Source organism: Terrapene carolina, unplaced genomic scaffold (genome assembly GCF_002925995.2).
Source record: "Terrapene carolina triunguis isolate 2854851 unplaced genomic scaffold, T_m_triunguis-2.0 Scaffold84, whole genome shotgun sequence".
NCBI lineage: Eukaryota > Metazoa > Chordata > Testudines > Emydidae > Terrapene > Terrapene triunguis.
The window spans coordinates 43,085,479-43,102,896 of record NW_020664435.1 but is presented as its reverse complement, the minus strand read 5'-3'; the positions used below and the strand labels follow the sequence as shown (position 1 = coordinate 43,102,896).

Here is a 17,418-nt window from a genome sequence, read left to right as displayed (position 1 = left end):
ATCCAGTAAACATACCACAGTTCTGCTCAGCATTGTACCCCTCTCTGTCACAATTCTGTACTCTTTTTTTCATGCAATCCTTAATGTGCATGTTAAGAAACGCACCCGAATGTTCTTCGCTAGGTCAGTAATGGGTGAGCTTTATTCCTGCAGATTCCTGGATCCACTTTTGATTTAGGGCTGGATTGTGGGTGCTTCAGGCATGGCTTCACAAGAGTGGATCAACGAGCTGCTTTCCATCCCTTGTGCAATCGCACAAGTGCACCCATCGCAGGTGCGCAGCAGCCCCTTGGAAGCAGGGAGGAGGTCGTGCCCTGGCTGACCAGTGAAAGCAGTTTCCTCCTTCTGCCCATGTGGCAGGAGCAGCACCGGGAAGGGTTGTTTTCACTGAGGCAGTCTCCCCAGCACCTCTCTTGAGGCAATGTGATCATGCGCACTCCAGCCATAGAGCCCTGTGATAATGCAGCTGGGAATCCACTAAGACGCTATTGACACAATGAACCTTAGCACAAAATCCTGAGCACAGGGAGATTCTGTTGATCTTTACACAGATTAGAGGGGAACTGTAAGGGTGTCAAAATACTGGTAGTTCATTAACAATTCCTAAAGCCAGCAATTCCGTTACCAATTTAAGAAAATCATTGATTTCATCCATCCAGTTATATACCTACATATACGTTACATGTGTGTTATGTGAAAAGACACCTATATGTTATATAGTATAATATATTGGTTATATAGGAAAGGGCTAAAGAACTGAAGACGTGGCATTAAATGTAATTCATTGGCTTTAAAGTCAATGGCATTACAGAAAGGATGAATTTGGCTCATTGTTCTACACTGGGTAAAATGGAATTGCTCCCGTAACTCTTCTATCTAGTAGAAAATAAAATCTTTCGGAATGCCATAAAAGAGGGAACATTGACTTGTGTGGATTACCACTAGGAAGAAAATTAAGCCCATATGCTCAAAAGCAACCACTGGAATATAGCCAAGCCTAGCTGTCCCTTTTTCAAGGCATTGGTAGGCTGACAGCCCTGGTGAAACTGAACCTAGAAAAGTGCATGCAGCTCTGGGCATCTCACTTGTCTGAAAGTTGCTTACAAATTGAAGGGACTTCAGAGATAAGGAACAAAAGTGCTTTAGGGATAAACAGTGTGTGTGTGGGGGGGGGGGGGAATCAGGCTAGAGGCTTATACACAAAAATGCAACTGCAATTAAACTTCCGAATCCTCATTTGTATATGCAGTTGCTCAACTTGTATATACAAATATAAGCGCACAATTGCTGTTTCATTCTTGTTGGTCTACTAGTGTTTGAAGGAATTGTTTTGGCTGCTCTAATTAGAAGTGATGGGATGAAATTAAGCAAAGAGAAAGCTAGTCAGAGTATTAGGAAAACTTTCCTAACAATGAAGACTACTGATCTACAGACTAATCTCCCCAGGGAAGGGGTGGAAGCTTGGTCACTTGGGTAAATTAAAACTAAACTGCTCAAAGCACTCAAGAATATAGTGGACAGATCGGTTTGGGGGAACAGTCCTGCTTTGACAGAGGGGTGAACAAGATAACAAAAGGTTAAACATATTTAGTTGGCAGGGGCAGAGCCCGGTTGGTGAGAAATTAAGTCTCATTATATTAGCATTGAGTTAGAATGTTGCTGGGTTCTGTGTGGCCATGAAGGGAAGAGGGAGTGAGCCCCACCCCTATCCATGTAGCAATGCAGAAGCTATCCAGATCTTGGGTTCTGTCATGGGCTGGGGAGAGCAGGGGCTAAATGCCTGATACGCCCCTCTGAGAAAATATGGGTTAGGAAGGTGGTGAAGAGAGATTGGAAATAGGCACAGCCATGCTTCCACCCTCCTTATACCTGTGGGCAGTGGAGCTGGCTGGACATGAGGTGAGGGTGTGTGCTGTATCCGGTAATGGGCTGACAAAGCACACTGCTCACTTTGGCGTGACACCCCATTAACAGGAAGAAAAGACCTGCCTTCCAGAAAGTGTTATGGAGGGCAACAAAGATAACCCCAGGCCTGAAGAATTGAGGTTACTTGGAAAAACTGAAGAAGCTGAAGTTATTTCTCACAGGTGACCGACTTTGAGATAGCTTCGCAAGGGATTCCAAATGTATGAGATACTTATGTTTTATGCCAGCAAGGGATTAAAGTTGAGTGAAGAAGGGTTCAAGAGAAACCTAGATTTGTTTCTTGAAAGGGAAGTGTTTTAAATGTAATGGTGAAAAGCAGGAAGGGTAGAGTACTATTAATGCTAAATTATTAGGGTAGATTATTACCCAACATAAAATGGGCCTGTTTAGCTAGGAGATTCTTTCCTCTTTCTAAAATTTCTTAGGCTGTTCGGAATAACTTTGTTTGTCTCCATCATCTTTTGTGCCCTTTTTTTTTTTTGATATTGAACTTTGTAGTTTGGGAAGCACGATACAAATTTATTACAGGACCGTTAATGAGAGAATCAGGCCTTTCCAAAAAATGAAGAATTGAAATCATTCTGCTAATTAGATTTAAAGGTTCATTAACAATTTCGGTGACACTGAAATATATGGTGACCTATTCTTATCTTACATGATCCCTGCTTTAATATATAGATGATTATGACATTCAATCTTCTGGCATATTTTATGGCTTAATAAATCATTATCTCCTAATTAGGGATGTCTGAAACTGAAGAGAAAAAAAACTTACAATGTTGTGATCCCCAATGCTCATGTCTATTCTGGTTAGGGGGAAATTCATAAATAAGCTTTGTGAAGGGAATTAACTGGGTGGGGAATTAACTCCCAGACTCTGGGCAGGCTGGACAGCCTATCAGATAGAAGAGTGTCATTGTCCCTCTGTGATCTCTATGTAGAGACTCTGGGACGTGGCTCCTGTGTAAGTGTGGGGCCTCATCCCCTACAATTTCTCCACCTTAGCCTATTTGATGGAGACACCCTACATGGCACAAAAGGTACGAAGAAGCTTCCCTCTGCAGTTCCACCCAGGGTTTAAATGGTGTGGAGGGCCTTATGTGGGCTCTCTGCACCAGGGTGACTCGCTGTAAATGTCTAATAGCAAACCGTAGCATTTATTGCAATTATCTATCGAAATGGAATCCTCCCAGGGTATGTGCATGCTGGTTATAGTCACATCAATGTTCTAAACACACTGAAGTAAGATATGTGTCTTTGCGTGGTGTTATATTTGCTGCTGCTAGAAGGTTAGCAGGTATTTTGTTAATGTTAGGGGAGAATAAGTTACCATAATTCTGTGTCTCTGCCTGACATGCAAATGTTTCTACCTTTTACATTTCAAACAATTTATCTCCACACAGCCTTCCTCATGCAACAAAGTCCAAGGCTTTGGTTTTCTTTGGTTTATTTGTGGAATGCTCCAAGGGAAAAATTGTACAGGTCTTAAAATGAAACCAAGCAATCAAAGCTGGAGCTGTTGGCAAGAAGGTCCCAATCCTGCAATCTGATCTGATCATGAGTGGACTCCTATGTCCATATGTAGCCCTGTTTACTTCAGTTGGACTCTGTGCTGGTATACAATGTAAATCCATTGATTTAAATGGAGTTATTCCTCAATCAAGCCCACCAACTTTTCGAATCCTTGTGTATGAGGTAATCAAAAAAGAAATGCCAATCAGAGAGTTAAAATTGATCTCAATTTCTATGTTGGGAACAAAGCTACTTTTCTTTAGATGGTGGAAAATAGAACCTCTGCCCGGTTCCTCTGCATGATTAGAGGAGTAACTACTCTGCCATGGATTTAGTGGAGAAACTATCTTTGTTAAGAATAACTTCATACTGTAGGGCACCAAATGAAAACCCTAGTCTCCAGTATCCTCAAATCTCTCCCTAAAAACACCATCATGTACGTGTTACCTCTGGGAGCCTTATCCGTGGGGCAGGGCCTGGAAAACTATCTCCTAGGCAGAGCTGGGTGAAGAAAAACAATTCCATTTCATGACAATATTTGAGATTTGGAAATTTGTTTTCATTACACTGGAATGAAACCAAAACTTTTAGAATGTTTTTGTGAAACAAAATTGTATCAAAATGTCCATTTTTGGATCAAAAAGGTTGATTTCTCCCTCTCTGGAAGTGACCATTTTGCACCTCAGAAACTTTCTGGCAAAAGCTTTGTCAAAATTGCTAGAACGCTGCCAAGTGTTTCAGCTTTGACAAAGCCTTATTTTTCAGCCAAAAAAAAAAAAAAAAAAGCATTTCGTAGAAAATGTTTTGAACAGCTCCATCCCTAGGGTTTTCATTACAGTGCGAACTTTGGTCCTCATTACAATTAATGGATGTAATTAGGGCTATAACCACATGGGCTGCTCCCAAGTATGTGACAGGAAATTCCATGACTCCTACAAACCTACAAATTTGACTATTTGGAGCACGAGGTGAGCTCTGCCCCCATGCAAAAGTGCTGGTGGGTGGCAGAGGAAGGGCAGGAGATTGACCTCCACTAAAATCAGTAGATCTACATGGATCTGAAGGATGTGCAGAAGCCAGGGATATTCTGGAGGCACTGTGCCTCCACACTGGCTCCCAGCCTCCCGTTGGCTCCCTCCGGGCCTCTGAGCCATGTTGCCTGTCGTTACTCTAGCTGTCACTTTTCCTTGAGTCCTTCGTGAGCAGAGTGAAATGGGGCAGCAAGTAAGTTGACACTTAGCACTGTCTTACCCTCCAAACTCTTGCAGGCTTGGAGGAGAGGAGATGATGTGGAGGCAGCACTCTCCTTCTGTCACCCATGCCCAGACATGGCTGCTTTTTATCCCTGTAACCCTAGGAGGAGACCCTATAGCCCTTAATTATAGCTCAAGCCCACAGAGTAAGTGAAAGTCTTTTAGGGCCTAAACTTGCAGTCCTTGAGGATCCCTAAGGTTTTGGGGTTTGCAAGGAATGCAGGCTGAGATCCTAGGCCATGCGTTGCTCCATGACCTGATTTAGCAAATAATCTAGCTGGATTTCATACCCTTCTTAAAACTGATTTTGCATTATGTGGAACAAAGAAGGACATTTACTTACATACTCTTAAATCATTGTAATGGCTGAGAGCCTGGGATTGATCTCACTTTATATTAGTGTAATTCCATTGAAATCAATGGAACGAACGTGGTGTGAAGCCAATGTGAATGAGCTTAGAACAGTCCAGAGGTGTTTATCTTTAGCATCTGTTTTCTTTATCCTTCTACTATTTGGTTGAATAATGGGAAATACCATTAACTTGGGTTTTTTTGCTGTAACTTTTTATTTTTGTATTCAGAGCCCAGTGATTTTCAGATCAAAAGTTTTGCATTTAAACACGTGTAACTGAAAAATGAATTTGGCCCAAAGTTACAGTATAAGGTGCAACTGCGAGGCTATCCGGACCCATGTGCAAAATGAGAACAGTAACAATTTGCTTTGGAGTGTGCACCAAATATACACCTGGGACAAGATCTACAGGACCAGGCATTTCATGTCCAGTTCAGCTTAGAGTGGGTTGGGGGAGTGGGGGAACCTGATCCTGAAGTGACAGTCCAGTCCCAAGGAGCAATTTCTAGAAACCATAGGGCTACTCTAAGTTGTGCCAAATCCAAGGACCCCAGGGGATTGTTCTGGCACATGGGAATCGATGCAGCACAAAGGTGTTCTGGGCATCCCCCCTTTCCTTAGCCTATGCAATGCTCCCTATACTACGTATGGAAACACCGTAGCTAACACTTAAAGCAGTGTTCAGTCTGCTCTTCATTGCCAGAACAGCTCAAAGCAGATGTAATGGGACCAAGGAAGTGGCTCTAAGTCTTGGACTTTCATTGGGTTTTCAAAGTTATATAAAAATGGAATATAATGGGTGACATCCATGATTTTTACCTATGAAGGATCTATTTACAAAGTCTGCTCTCTCTTACACCAGACTCAAACCAGCATCATTGACTTGAAGGGAGTTACTCCACATCTAGTGCAAATGAGATCAGCATTTGGCTCTAGAAAGCTGTGCCAGTAAATATATAACATTACATTTAGCCCTGGTGTAAGCAAATGCATCTTAATGGAGCTATACCAGGGCTGAATTTGACCCATAAAGTTGTAAGTTAGCTATAGCAGTGTCCTAAATGGTGGGATGGAATAGAAGTGATGCAGAGTCAGAGGTACACCTCTACCCCGATATAACGTGACCCGATATAACACGAATTCGGATATAACGCGGTAAAGCGGCGCACCGGGGGGGCGGGGCTGCGCACTCCGGCAGATCAAAGCAAGTTCGATATAACGTGGTTTCACCTATAACGCGGTAAGATTTTTTGGCTCCCGAGGACAGCGTTATATCGGGATAGAGGTGTATGTCATAATATTGTACAAAATACAAAGTCTCTTCTAACTGAAGCATACACTAGATGGCTGAATATTCATTGGCTCAAGGGGCCAGACTGTGATTTCAGTGTAAACGTGGAGTAACTCCAAGAAGGTAACAATGGAGGTATTCCAAATTTACGTAGGTGAAAATGAGAACTGACTCTTCCTGCTTGTGCTGATATTATTGTCTTGGATTTGCTCCTGTTGGATTTTTACTTTTCCCCTGACGCACCATCTTTATTCACCTAAAGATATACAGCAATTTTATACCTGGGTTCACTATTCCATCATAAACACAAAGAGAGGGCTGATAATGCAAAGTGTATGGAATGCTCGCCTTGTAGTCACACTGCTTGGTAATGGCATGTTGCTGAATCAGAGAGAAGCTAACATCAGGTTGAATTGTATTACATGGACAAGAAGGCCAGTTGGGTGTGCTAACTGACATCCAAAAATCCCCCTGTCAGTTCTGATTCAGAACAACACTTCTATTCTAAATAGGATTATGCTGCTGGGGCTATGACATTTCTGGAACAGTTTCTATTATACTTTAAAATAAATAAATAAAGCACCCAAACCTGCAAGCTTTGTGTAATGAATTAAGGGTTAGAGGACACAAATAACTCAGTTTCATCAAGCAATATCCTAAAGGGCAAATTATTGGATATTTTGTGGGAAACTACAGTTCACAGGGTAGTTTGATCCCTGGAAACTGGGATTCTGCATTGTTATCAGTGTTTTTGCAGCTGTTTTGTGGAAGGGTCAATAACTGTAATTTAAGATCATTTAATGAATATAACTATCAGCTCTCAGGGATTATATTACATACTGTGGCCTTGACAACACACTTGACTTTGAAATACATTTTAGTCACTTTAAGTAGCAATATTCCTGCCCCTTAGCATAAAATCTCAATGATGTTGACTCATTTCATTATTTTGAGAATGATAGTAAGATTTGATTCATTGTGCACTGTTCCAGTTCTATGAAATATTGTTAGATTACATAGTGACCAGAGGGAATTATTATTCTAAACAACCTTGTTTGTAAGAATTTGCTGGGTTTCTGGTCTTCTATTGATTATGTATCCGTTGCCGCATGGCCTTTTTGGATAGTCATTATTATTTTATGGATTATTTTTCTCTCTGATTGCTGTGGGGCCAAATTCTTAGCCTAGTTGCTCTGAAGCGTGGAACCTGCAGGACCGTCTAGTCTCTGCAGACACGGGAGCGAACACAGATCCTGAAAGAGACCTTCCCTGCAGACACCCATATAGTAGCTTTGAGGCCACTTAACCTTCGTCCTTCCCAGCGGTGGACACCCCAACTTTGACCGTTCACATTGCCACATTTGGCAGTGAGGTCTTTGAGGATGATGCCTGGGGAGGCACTGAGCATGTGCAGTGCCTCTGCTGATGCCCTAGCAGGCAAAGGTTCCTCATTGGCTGAAAGCAGTCAGCTGGAGGGAAATTTAGAGGGGGAGCATGAAGCCTGGACCTGTCTTCTCTTTCCACCCTCTTCCCCTACATGGGAAGGTTAATACAGCCCTAAAGCCAAGAAAATTCCACCACAGGGAGAGTCTGGAGTGGGAAACTCACTACATCTCCCACACATTGGGCAGTTGTGGTTTTTTCTCCCCACCATCCTATGTGTGAAGCCACCTCCCCTCATCCTAGCACTGGTCAGCTCAGTGCACAGCCAGTTTATGCAAGTGTCTAGGGCATATGCAACCCTTATTGCCAAAGAAGCTGGACTCAGGGTTTGGTTCATGGTGATAAATCAATGGTAAAGTCAACCTACCCCCCATATTCAGCAGCAAGCATAGATCTGATATTTATTCTACTGCATGTATAGCATTTAAATATTACTGTCTTCATGTATGTTAACACATTGTTTTTAAATTACAGTAGGAACAGTGTCAGCTACTGATGTTTGGATTTACAGAGATTTGCTATTTCCATTAGAGCAATATAAACAGAGAAATCACTGCCAGAGTGTTATAGAGCCTGATTCTGAGCTCACACACACTGGATTTCACACTAAGATTTACACAGATATAAGTGAAAGCCAGAAAGACACAATGATTTATAGACCTTGCTTTAGAATATCATGCATTTCAACATCAAGCATCCAGTATATCCCTTCATGTAACAAGAAACCACCCTTTTTTATTCCCAATGAGAGTATAACAGAAATGAAGCCACGTAGCTACAAATCCCTTGCTCGGGTATTCTTTCTGTCCTGGTTTAATTAACAAAAGCAAGTTTAACAAACTGGATAAAATAGAAACACATACATGCTCTGAGGTGAAGGCAACCAGCCTGGGAATAGCTGCCATTCCTTTCTCTTTGACTTCTGGGAACATCTTGAAACGTGCAATCAACATAGCATACATGTTAGATATGGCACCACCTGGAGTCCACAGTAATACACTGTTATTTTTTCTATGCATTATTAACATCATTTTAGTACAAACTACACTCTTGTTACAGTTTTTCCAACTCAAGTTCATAGGCAAGGGAGCATGAATGGTTCTTGCTCATTGTTCCTCTAACCGGGGGGAGAGGGGGATAGACCAAATGGGTCTATTAACACACCTCCTACGCCCCAAGACAAGCATGTGAAAAGTTAAGCTGGCCAGAATGGGGTCATGGGGTTTCTGCCCTCTCCCTATTCCTGGATGCCACTTCCCCACATTCCCCAAACATGTCCTTCTCTTGCCTAAGAACAGTTGCACATGCTGCTAATTTGTATTCTTATGTGATGCTCTGACCCCATGTGTGAGAAGGCAAAGGGCCTCTTTCAACATGTAAACCACCACAGGGAAAATTGCCAAGTGGTACATGAGAGTGACATACTCTCTGCCCTCAAAGACTCCAGCATCGGTCCCAAATCTGGTGTCCTGGATATACCACCAGGTCAAAGCATTAGGGCAACCAGAAAAAGAAAAAAAGAAGGAGGAAAAAAAAAAGGACACCAGTCCAACAATTGTTCCTTTTATTTTAAAATCTATTACCAACCCTGCCCTCTGAAAGGATTCCCCCCCCCCCCCACAGTGGGGTTGGGAGATGGGGAGGGATTAAATTTCTCTAACAACAGTCTATCAAAATCACTTTCATACATTGATTAAAACTATCAGTTTCAAGTGTCAGATTGATTCACCTAGTCTAGAGCTGTACTATGTTTTGATCTATATAATTCAGTTTCTAATGCTTAAATTAAACAATTTAGACACAAAAAACCACAGTAATTCAGTTTCTTTCCTTTTTAAAAGCTCAGTAAAATGGCCGTGTAGTTCAGCAATTGATAAGATAAGTAAGATCTGGATATAGCCTAGCAACCCATTGTTACTATGGGATATAATGCACCCCGGGTGCAGGTTTTACAGTAGTTCTGTATCTGCTTAATGGTTATGTTTTAGGTTTAAAAATGGTGGGCCAGATTGTAAGCAAGTGTAAATCAGTGTAATTCCATTGAAGTCAATGGAGTTACATCACATTACACCGGCTCCGGCTCTGGTCTGGCCATTGTTTTGGCTTTTTCTTTTTGTTACAGTGAACATGGAGTTATGTCTACTATTCCATTGTATGCCAAGAATTGTGCTTGTATCTCCCTTTCTAACTGGTACTCTGGTTCAGGGTTTTTCTTTAAATTAAGACTAATCTTCAGTCTTTATAAGCAGTGAATTTCATTCTGATCTCACTTGCACTGGTGTAAATTAAGATTAGCTCCACTGAAGTCAATGGAGTTGGACCAGTGTAAAACTGGTATGAGAGCAGAAGCAGGCTTGTAAGTGATTTATTCTTCACAACCCCTTGTGAGATATGTAGGTATTTTAATGCTTATTGTTACAAATGAAGAAATTGAAGCAGGGAGGTTAAGGCCAAATTTACATCCCTAAAGTATTCAGTTGCTTAACTGTAGAATTAGATGCCTAAATTAAGGCATCTGAGTTTTAGAAATTTGGTCTAAATGACTTGTCTAAGGCAACAAATGGAATTAGTGTCAACACCAAGTTTAGAATGTAGGAGTTCCTACATCAATGGACCATTTCTATCACTCCCTTTATTGTTTAGCCATTTAGAATTACATTTATTAATGAGCCTCAACCTAGGCGCTCATTTTTGCAGACACATTTTTATGCCCATAATTAATTGTAGGTGCCAAAGACACCTGTAAAAGTACAGCTCAAAATCAGGTCTGTATATGGTCAATTGCAGAGAATGGATAGAGTTAGAGACTTTTCTTCACAGCAGTGAGAGCTTTATATAAAAACTATTCTTTCATTCGGAGATGCAGGGATTAGAACTAAAAGGGGATGGTACAGTACCCTGACATAGAGAAAAAGACAAAGATGGTTTTGACTATTGCCGAAACAAGCAGATCTGGCACAGTAGCTACTGCTTCGTAAGAAGCGTGAATTACAGTATAAACAAGTAATCCGCTCTGATCAGAAATCATATATGAATGATACAGGACTACATTCCAGATGACCAGTGTGTATATGTGCACTCCATAAACCAGTGATTGTGGAGCCCCTACATACAACTCCTCCTTTTCCCCTGAAGCTAGTTTCTCCTCCGCAGAGGGAAGGAAGATTCCTATTCTGGACATAGGAGAGCTATATATAGGGGTGCTGCCTCATTTTTCTGCATATTTCCAGAATTTGACCCATTTGATGAAATCCTGGCCCCACTGAAATCAATGACAACACTTCCACTGACTTCAATAGGGCCAGGATTTCTCCCATTGGGTGTATGTTTTGTGGGTCACTCCACCTCATATAACCACCTACCAGACTTCGGCCTGGTCCACACTAACCCCCACTTCGGACTAAGGTACGCAAATTCAGCTACGTTAATAACGTAGCTGAATTCGAAGTACCTTAGTCCGAACTTACCGCGGGTCCAGACACGGCAGGCAGGCTCCCCCGTCGATGCCGCGTACTCCTCTCGCCGAGCTGGAGTACCGGCGTCGACGGCGAGCACTTCCGGGATCGATCCCAGAAGATCGATTGCCTGCCGCCGGACCCGGAGGTAAGTGTAACTGAAACAGGCCCTCTACCTAAATGTGCTACTCTTTTAATCTAGCAATAAGGATATGCCTAATTACCATCCACATCAGTACTGTCCTGTCCATTGGCTTGTACTGTCCAAGCAGTGTTGCTATTAATCCTCTTTTCTTACTAGGTTTCTTTGCACTCCAACAGAGCTGCTCCATCATGTAGTTTGAACAATTAAAGTCTTTAGACTCTATAAAGTTGTTTTATTAGTTGTGATTAAAAGCTTGGTGGGAAATGGTTTTCCTACCTCACAGGAATTTTTGAGATTTCAAAATTTTTTCCATCCAGAATCAGGAAAAAAAAAAAGGTGAAATCTTAAAACATTTTGAGACCAGACCATCTGAAAAAAAAATTAGATCAGGTCAATTGAAATTTTTCTTTTCAGTTTTGACCTTTTACATTTTAAAATATTTTTTTATGTAAATTAACTAAAATTTTAAAACAAAACATTGTTTCACACTGAAAAATGAAACTTTTTGTTTTGAAAATGTTGAAATGTCCTGTTTTGACAATTACAAAACTTTTTTCCAATTATTTCTCAAAACAGGAAATTCATCAATACTGATCCTTTCCCACAGTTTTGGTTTTGACTATTCAATGTTTTCTGATGCAAAAATATTTCATCAAAAAATTTCTGGCCAGCTCTAATTGTGAATACAAACACTGTACACGCAGCCTCAATAACTCCCTAAGAGACAGCATTTTTCTTAGTGCCACCTCCTGATTAGTAGTGCTGTGCAGAGAGCAATTAGCTAAAAGGCAAACACAACCATACAGAATGTCTCAGGGATTGTATGCAAAGCAGAAACAATGAGCACCCCACAAATGAAACCTAGAGTAGCAGAATACAACTAGTTAGTAGGACATACTGTTAACTAGTATGGCACCGTGACATGGTGAAATCCTCTAATCTAGAGGAAACTTTTAGAGGCAGTGAGACAAATTCAGATGTGATATAAACAATGGTGTAAGTTGCACATTGAGTATAAAGTTGGTCAGAAAATAGACGTGATGGGTTTAAGTGGTACCTGGCTGTAGATTCCCTTTGCTTCATCTTATCTTTGCTTGTCTTAGAGGAGGCAGCATTGTCTAATGGCCTTCGGTTCTCAACTTTGCTACAGGCCTGCTATATGACTTTGGGCAAGTCACTTCACTGCTCTGTGCCTCTGTTTCCCCTCTCATTCTTTGTCTGTCTGTGCTATTTAGATTGTAAGATCTTGGGGCAGGGACTTGTCTCTCACTGTGTTTGCACAGTGCCTCATACAACAAGGCCATGAGCTTGATTGGAGCCTCCAGGCACTACCATGATACAAACAATGAATAAGAACAATAATACCCTCTTGTTGATTACTAATCCACCTCATTTGCCACTTGCTGAATGTCACACTTGCTTTGCTAACCCACTGAATGTCAAATCACTGCGAGCTACACAACTTTAACACTTACACTCATTCTCTGACCACCTTAATATCCAACATGTAATTTACACTACAGTTGATTTGGTCCAGAGACTTCCATGGGAATTGAACCAACATAGTCCAGGCTGAATTTGACCCATGGTCTACAAATAGCTATACAGCCATGTATAATATTGACTTTCAGCAAGGCACAATCCAGTCCTCCCTCCTTATGTCAGGAGAAGGAAAGTGATGATAGTGTAATGAAGGATTTGCTCCTATCTGTACACTGTTGCTAATCGCACTGCAGTTTGCCTACTTAACCCCTTTCTGGTTTTCACATTCTGTATGTGAAGTGCTTTGGGTGTGAGCAGACACAGTAATGCCCATGAACAGCAGCAGGTTCCTGTGTATTATGGAACAAAACTCCCTCTGCTTCAGTAGGAATGAGGTCAGGTTCATATTGTGCTATTTAAATGCTCATTCATAATAAGTAATATAAATTTCCCGCTTTCACTATGTTTAAAATTCACCCCTGTGCAAAGGGCCAGAACAAGGCCCATGAGCCTGCTTAAGCCCTCTTGAGTGGCATGTGATGTGGGCTTTGCATTGGTCCTCTGCACAGGAATGAACTTCACACTCAGTGTACGTGGGGGGCTCAGAAGTACCTGTGATGATTAGCTGTGCAGTCTACTCATCAGGTGATAGTCAAAACATCCTTTTTTCCCCCTGTGAGACCACTGAACCTTTCTTTCCAGAACAGATTCCTCCCGCAGAGGTCTTTCTGTTGCTGTGAAATTGACAAAGGTAATCTATACAGTGCTAAGTCTTTGTCCCTTTTCTGGATAGTTTCTGTGGCTTTGGGAGATAAATACATAAGTAATTTTAAATAATAAAGTTTCAGAGTAAAACGGGAAGTGAAGAAGAGTGTAATGCAAAAGATTAAATGGCATGCTAAAAAATCAGATGTCTCAAGGAAATAGTGCTTGGCACTGACAATGATTCCTCTATAGTTAATCATACTCATTTCTTGACTTATTGATTTGCCTTGAAGAAGCTAGGGCGCTTATCTTGCAAGCACTTGCACACTTGAATAACTACTCACATGAGATGTCCCATAGAACTCAATAGGACAACTCACCTGTGTAAAATTATTCACAAACATAAGGCTTTGCAAGATCTTGGCCAGGCTTTGTATTTACTGATAGGGATGATACATTTTCCTGCTCACTTAAATTTCTACTGTAATGATGGAGGGCATCAGAGTGTTTCTCTGTCTCATTATTAACACTATAGTCTTTTATTTTATGTAATCCATAAGAAAGTAGGACCATAGCAGAACTGCAGGGCAAATGTCTCTTCTGATTATGTTTTCCATGCACTACTATTGCTGTTCATAATGCAGCACAATTCGCTTGAAGGGAGTATTCAATAGTGACAGACATTAAAATCCCTAATAATCACATCCCTGAATTTCATAAATATGCAGTACTTTTATCCAACAGAGGACAGCGGTTGTTATTAGTGAGTGACCTCTTGAAACTGTGGATTTCATTGTATTGACTCTTTAGCTAGATTAGTTATGAGGTCTGTCATAGTATAGTCTGAAACACAAAGAAAGCTTGAAATATCATATACCAGGTGAAAATATCCCATCGCCACAGCCCCCTGGCCAGCCAATCATTTCTCTCATTTTCCTTAGCGTGACATATTCCAAAAGTACAAACACTGGAGCAATTTCATAGGTGAACCTGAAATGTAGTAATGGCCATATTTTATTCTTTTTATTTAAAACATTAATTTACTACTTAAAATATCTACACAATTGTTTCCACTGTCAAACTCTGAATCCATATTATGTATATATACGGTATAGTGTACAGTGCAGAGAACTATATTTTGCAGTATATTTGATTACTTTCTTTCTGCCTTGAAGTTTAAATGTTTTCAACCCCACTCCTGTGAGGTGCCGAGGACTCTGTTCCCACTGACTTCAGCAGGAGTGGAGCTTGCTCAGCTTCCTGCAGGACAGGGGCTCACATTATTACAATGTGTTCAAGAGCTATTGACCAGAACAAGGCCCTTCACTTCACATGCAAATGTAGTCTCACTGAAGTCAATGAGACATGGTGCATAAAGCAAGATGTGCATACAACACTTTGTAGGCCAGGAGCCTTACAAATAAACGTTGGGTCTGACCCTGCAGCCCTTCGCCACTTGGATAGTCCCACTGAAACCAATGGCACTAACCCACATGAGTAAGGATTGCAAGGTCAGGTTCTTTTGTCAGCAAGTCTATTTACCTAACAGCATCTGTTTGTGTTTCCATTTCACATTTTACGTATTTATGTATGCAAAATACAAAAATATTTTCCCCTTCACTTGCAGGAATTTTATCAGAGCTGTCATTTTATTTATGCAATGCATTTTTTTTATGGGAGACAACATACAAAGCAGTTTTAAAATAACATGATGGCTGTATTAAAATTTAAAAGGCAGACAAATGTTTTTCCTGCTAGTTTCACATGAAAGGCTTTCTTTTACCTACAGCTACAGCAAATACTGTGGAATCTAATTTTAAAATTAACCTAGATAATGATAGTGGCAAATTTGGCTACTTACATATTAGTATTTGCTGTTGATGTCAGCCAGTCTGCAGCTAATCCAACCATGTCCAGTCCAGTTGAAAGTTGATTGAAATATCTAGGATGCCCTGCATAAAATGGAAGAAATGTATCAGAAGTCTGATGAAGCAAAATGAAATTCCTCAGTACTGATTGGTGTATTTATCTCAGGATTTTTACACAATGGAAAAGCATCATCAATGTGTGAAACAACAACAACAACAGATCTTTTGTAATGGGGAGATTATGTTCCCCTTTCTTATTTCAAAATAAGTAAAATAGGAACAATGAAGTAGAGCTAGGAATTATAAGATCTATCATTTGTACTGAAATTATATTGTACTGGAATTATAAGCTCTTGCCATTTGTATTGAAAATTAGCATGATGCTGCTGCACTAAAATAGCTATTCGCCCCTACATGTGTGTCACATGTTGTCACTGACTGTGCTTTTGCTTGGGCTACGTTTGAAAGGCATGCACAACACACCATCTGAGGTGCTTGACACTGCTTATAACAACATCAGTGATGAATGGCTAATGATTATAAAAGACAGGGCAAAATGAGAAAATGAAACACTTTGCTGACTGCTTTGAACATGACTCAGAGGCTGATGATTGTGCAAATATGGCATGGACTGTGGTAATATTTGTCATTTCTTCACTGTCAGAATACAATTATAAATAACAGAGCTTCCTAGTAATTGTGATTTTAAATAAACCCGACGAAAGGGAGCATTGCTGCTATGTCGGAATGATGTGTGAAAATATATTCAGTGGGCTGGGTAGTCCATTTACAAGGTTTCTCTTGCTGACTTCTGGATTTTTCTGACCTCCTGTCAGATATTTTATTTCAAAAATATGCCCAGAGCTATTAAAACTGGGATAAAACAAATAACTCATTAGAACTCACTTGACTAGTCATGTCCTGCCCCCCTGTTTAGAGTTACACGGCTTTGTTACCAGCAAGAATTTTGAAAGATTAACAATTACGTAAATATCATCTCATTCAAAGGAAAGCGTTCCTGCTTAGAAAACACCTGTCCTAACCCAAGGACTGCAGACTGGTACTGACCGCATGGGAAACATAAAATACAGCAGGGCGATTGAGGAAATGCAAACAAAAACCAAGAGAAAACTTATCTCCTAGTCTCTTGTGGTCTGTTATCAGGCACATACACATGGCTGAAAGAATTGTGCCGAGAATTACTCACCTGCCCCCCAGCTCACAGCACACAAAGTCTGAGTAATTGGGCTTTGTGGCTGGAAGTAAGCCTGGGTTGAGAGTTGGAAACAAAATCCAATTCCCGCCATCCCATAATCCAGGGACATAGCAGCCCACACCTTCTATGCAAGGATTGCTGACCACTGGTACAGCATAAGCACAGATCCATGACCCCTTTCTCTGGTCAATCATCAATGCTTCCCTCTATCTTTGAAGCTGGCACAGAGCCTATCCCACTAATGCTCAGGGGGCTTCGGAACTTCCCATTCTGGCTTGCATGGCCATACTGCTCCAGCCACACAAGATTCCACAGATATTCAGCGATGTGGGAGGACCTTGCTCAGGCTCTCCGCCAGCAAGTGAATTCCAGCCTCACTGAAGATGTGATATTCTGTGGTAGCTTTCAACAATTAAGGGTCAAATCATGTCCTCCCTCAGGAAAACTCACTGAAAGTCTGGGAAACCCCCTGGGGGTCCAGGTGGGAGTCTATGGCGAAATCCTGGGGGAAAACAGAGTTCTGGTGCATTTCTGCAGAGCCCAGTGTCTCCTGCCAATTCCTACCTCCAGTCTCCCATAACAGCACAGCTCCCTGAGGAACCATGTGCTCAACATTTTCCTTATCCACAGCTGGGCCAAACAACCCCTGCCTTTGCCGATGCCAGATAGTGTGGAACAGGATGTTCTTGTGACGTTGTGCAGTCTATATGGTTTTATAAAAATATAAGTGAATATAATGCAACTGGGATATGCTCCGTGCAAAAGGTCTC

General features: G+C 41.1%; 1 protein-coding gene across 1 annotated transcript in view; it reads right to left on the bottom strand.

The window, feature by feature from the left end:
- GAD2 (glutamate decarboxylase 2) overlaps positions 1-17,418 on the bottom strand; it is a 54,211-nt gene that overhangs the window by 29,475 nt on the left and 7,318 nt on the right. The window contains exons 5-7 of the mRNA XM_024208661.1: positions 15,426-15,516; positions 14,442-14,554; positions 8,641-8,756 (exon numbers count right to left, since the gene is read on the bottom strand). Of these exons, the coding sequence (XP_024064429.1) occupies positions 8,641-8,756; positions 14,442-14,554; positions 15,426-15,516 (320 nt within the window). The remainder of the gene's footprint in view (positions 1-8,640; positions 8,757-14,441; positions 14,555-15,425; positions 15,517-17,418) is intronic.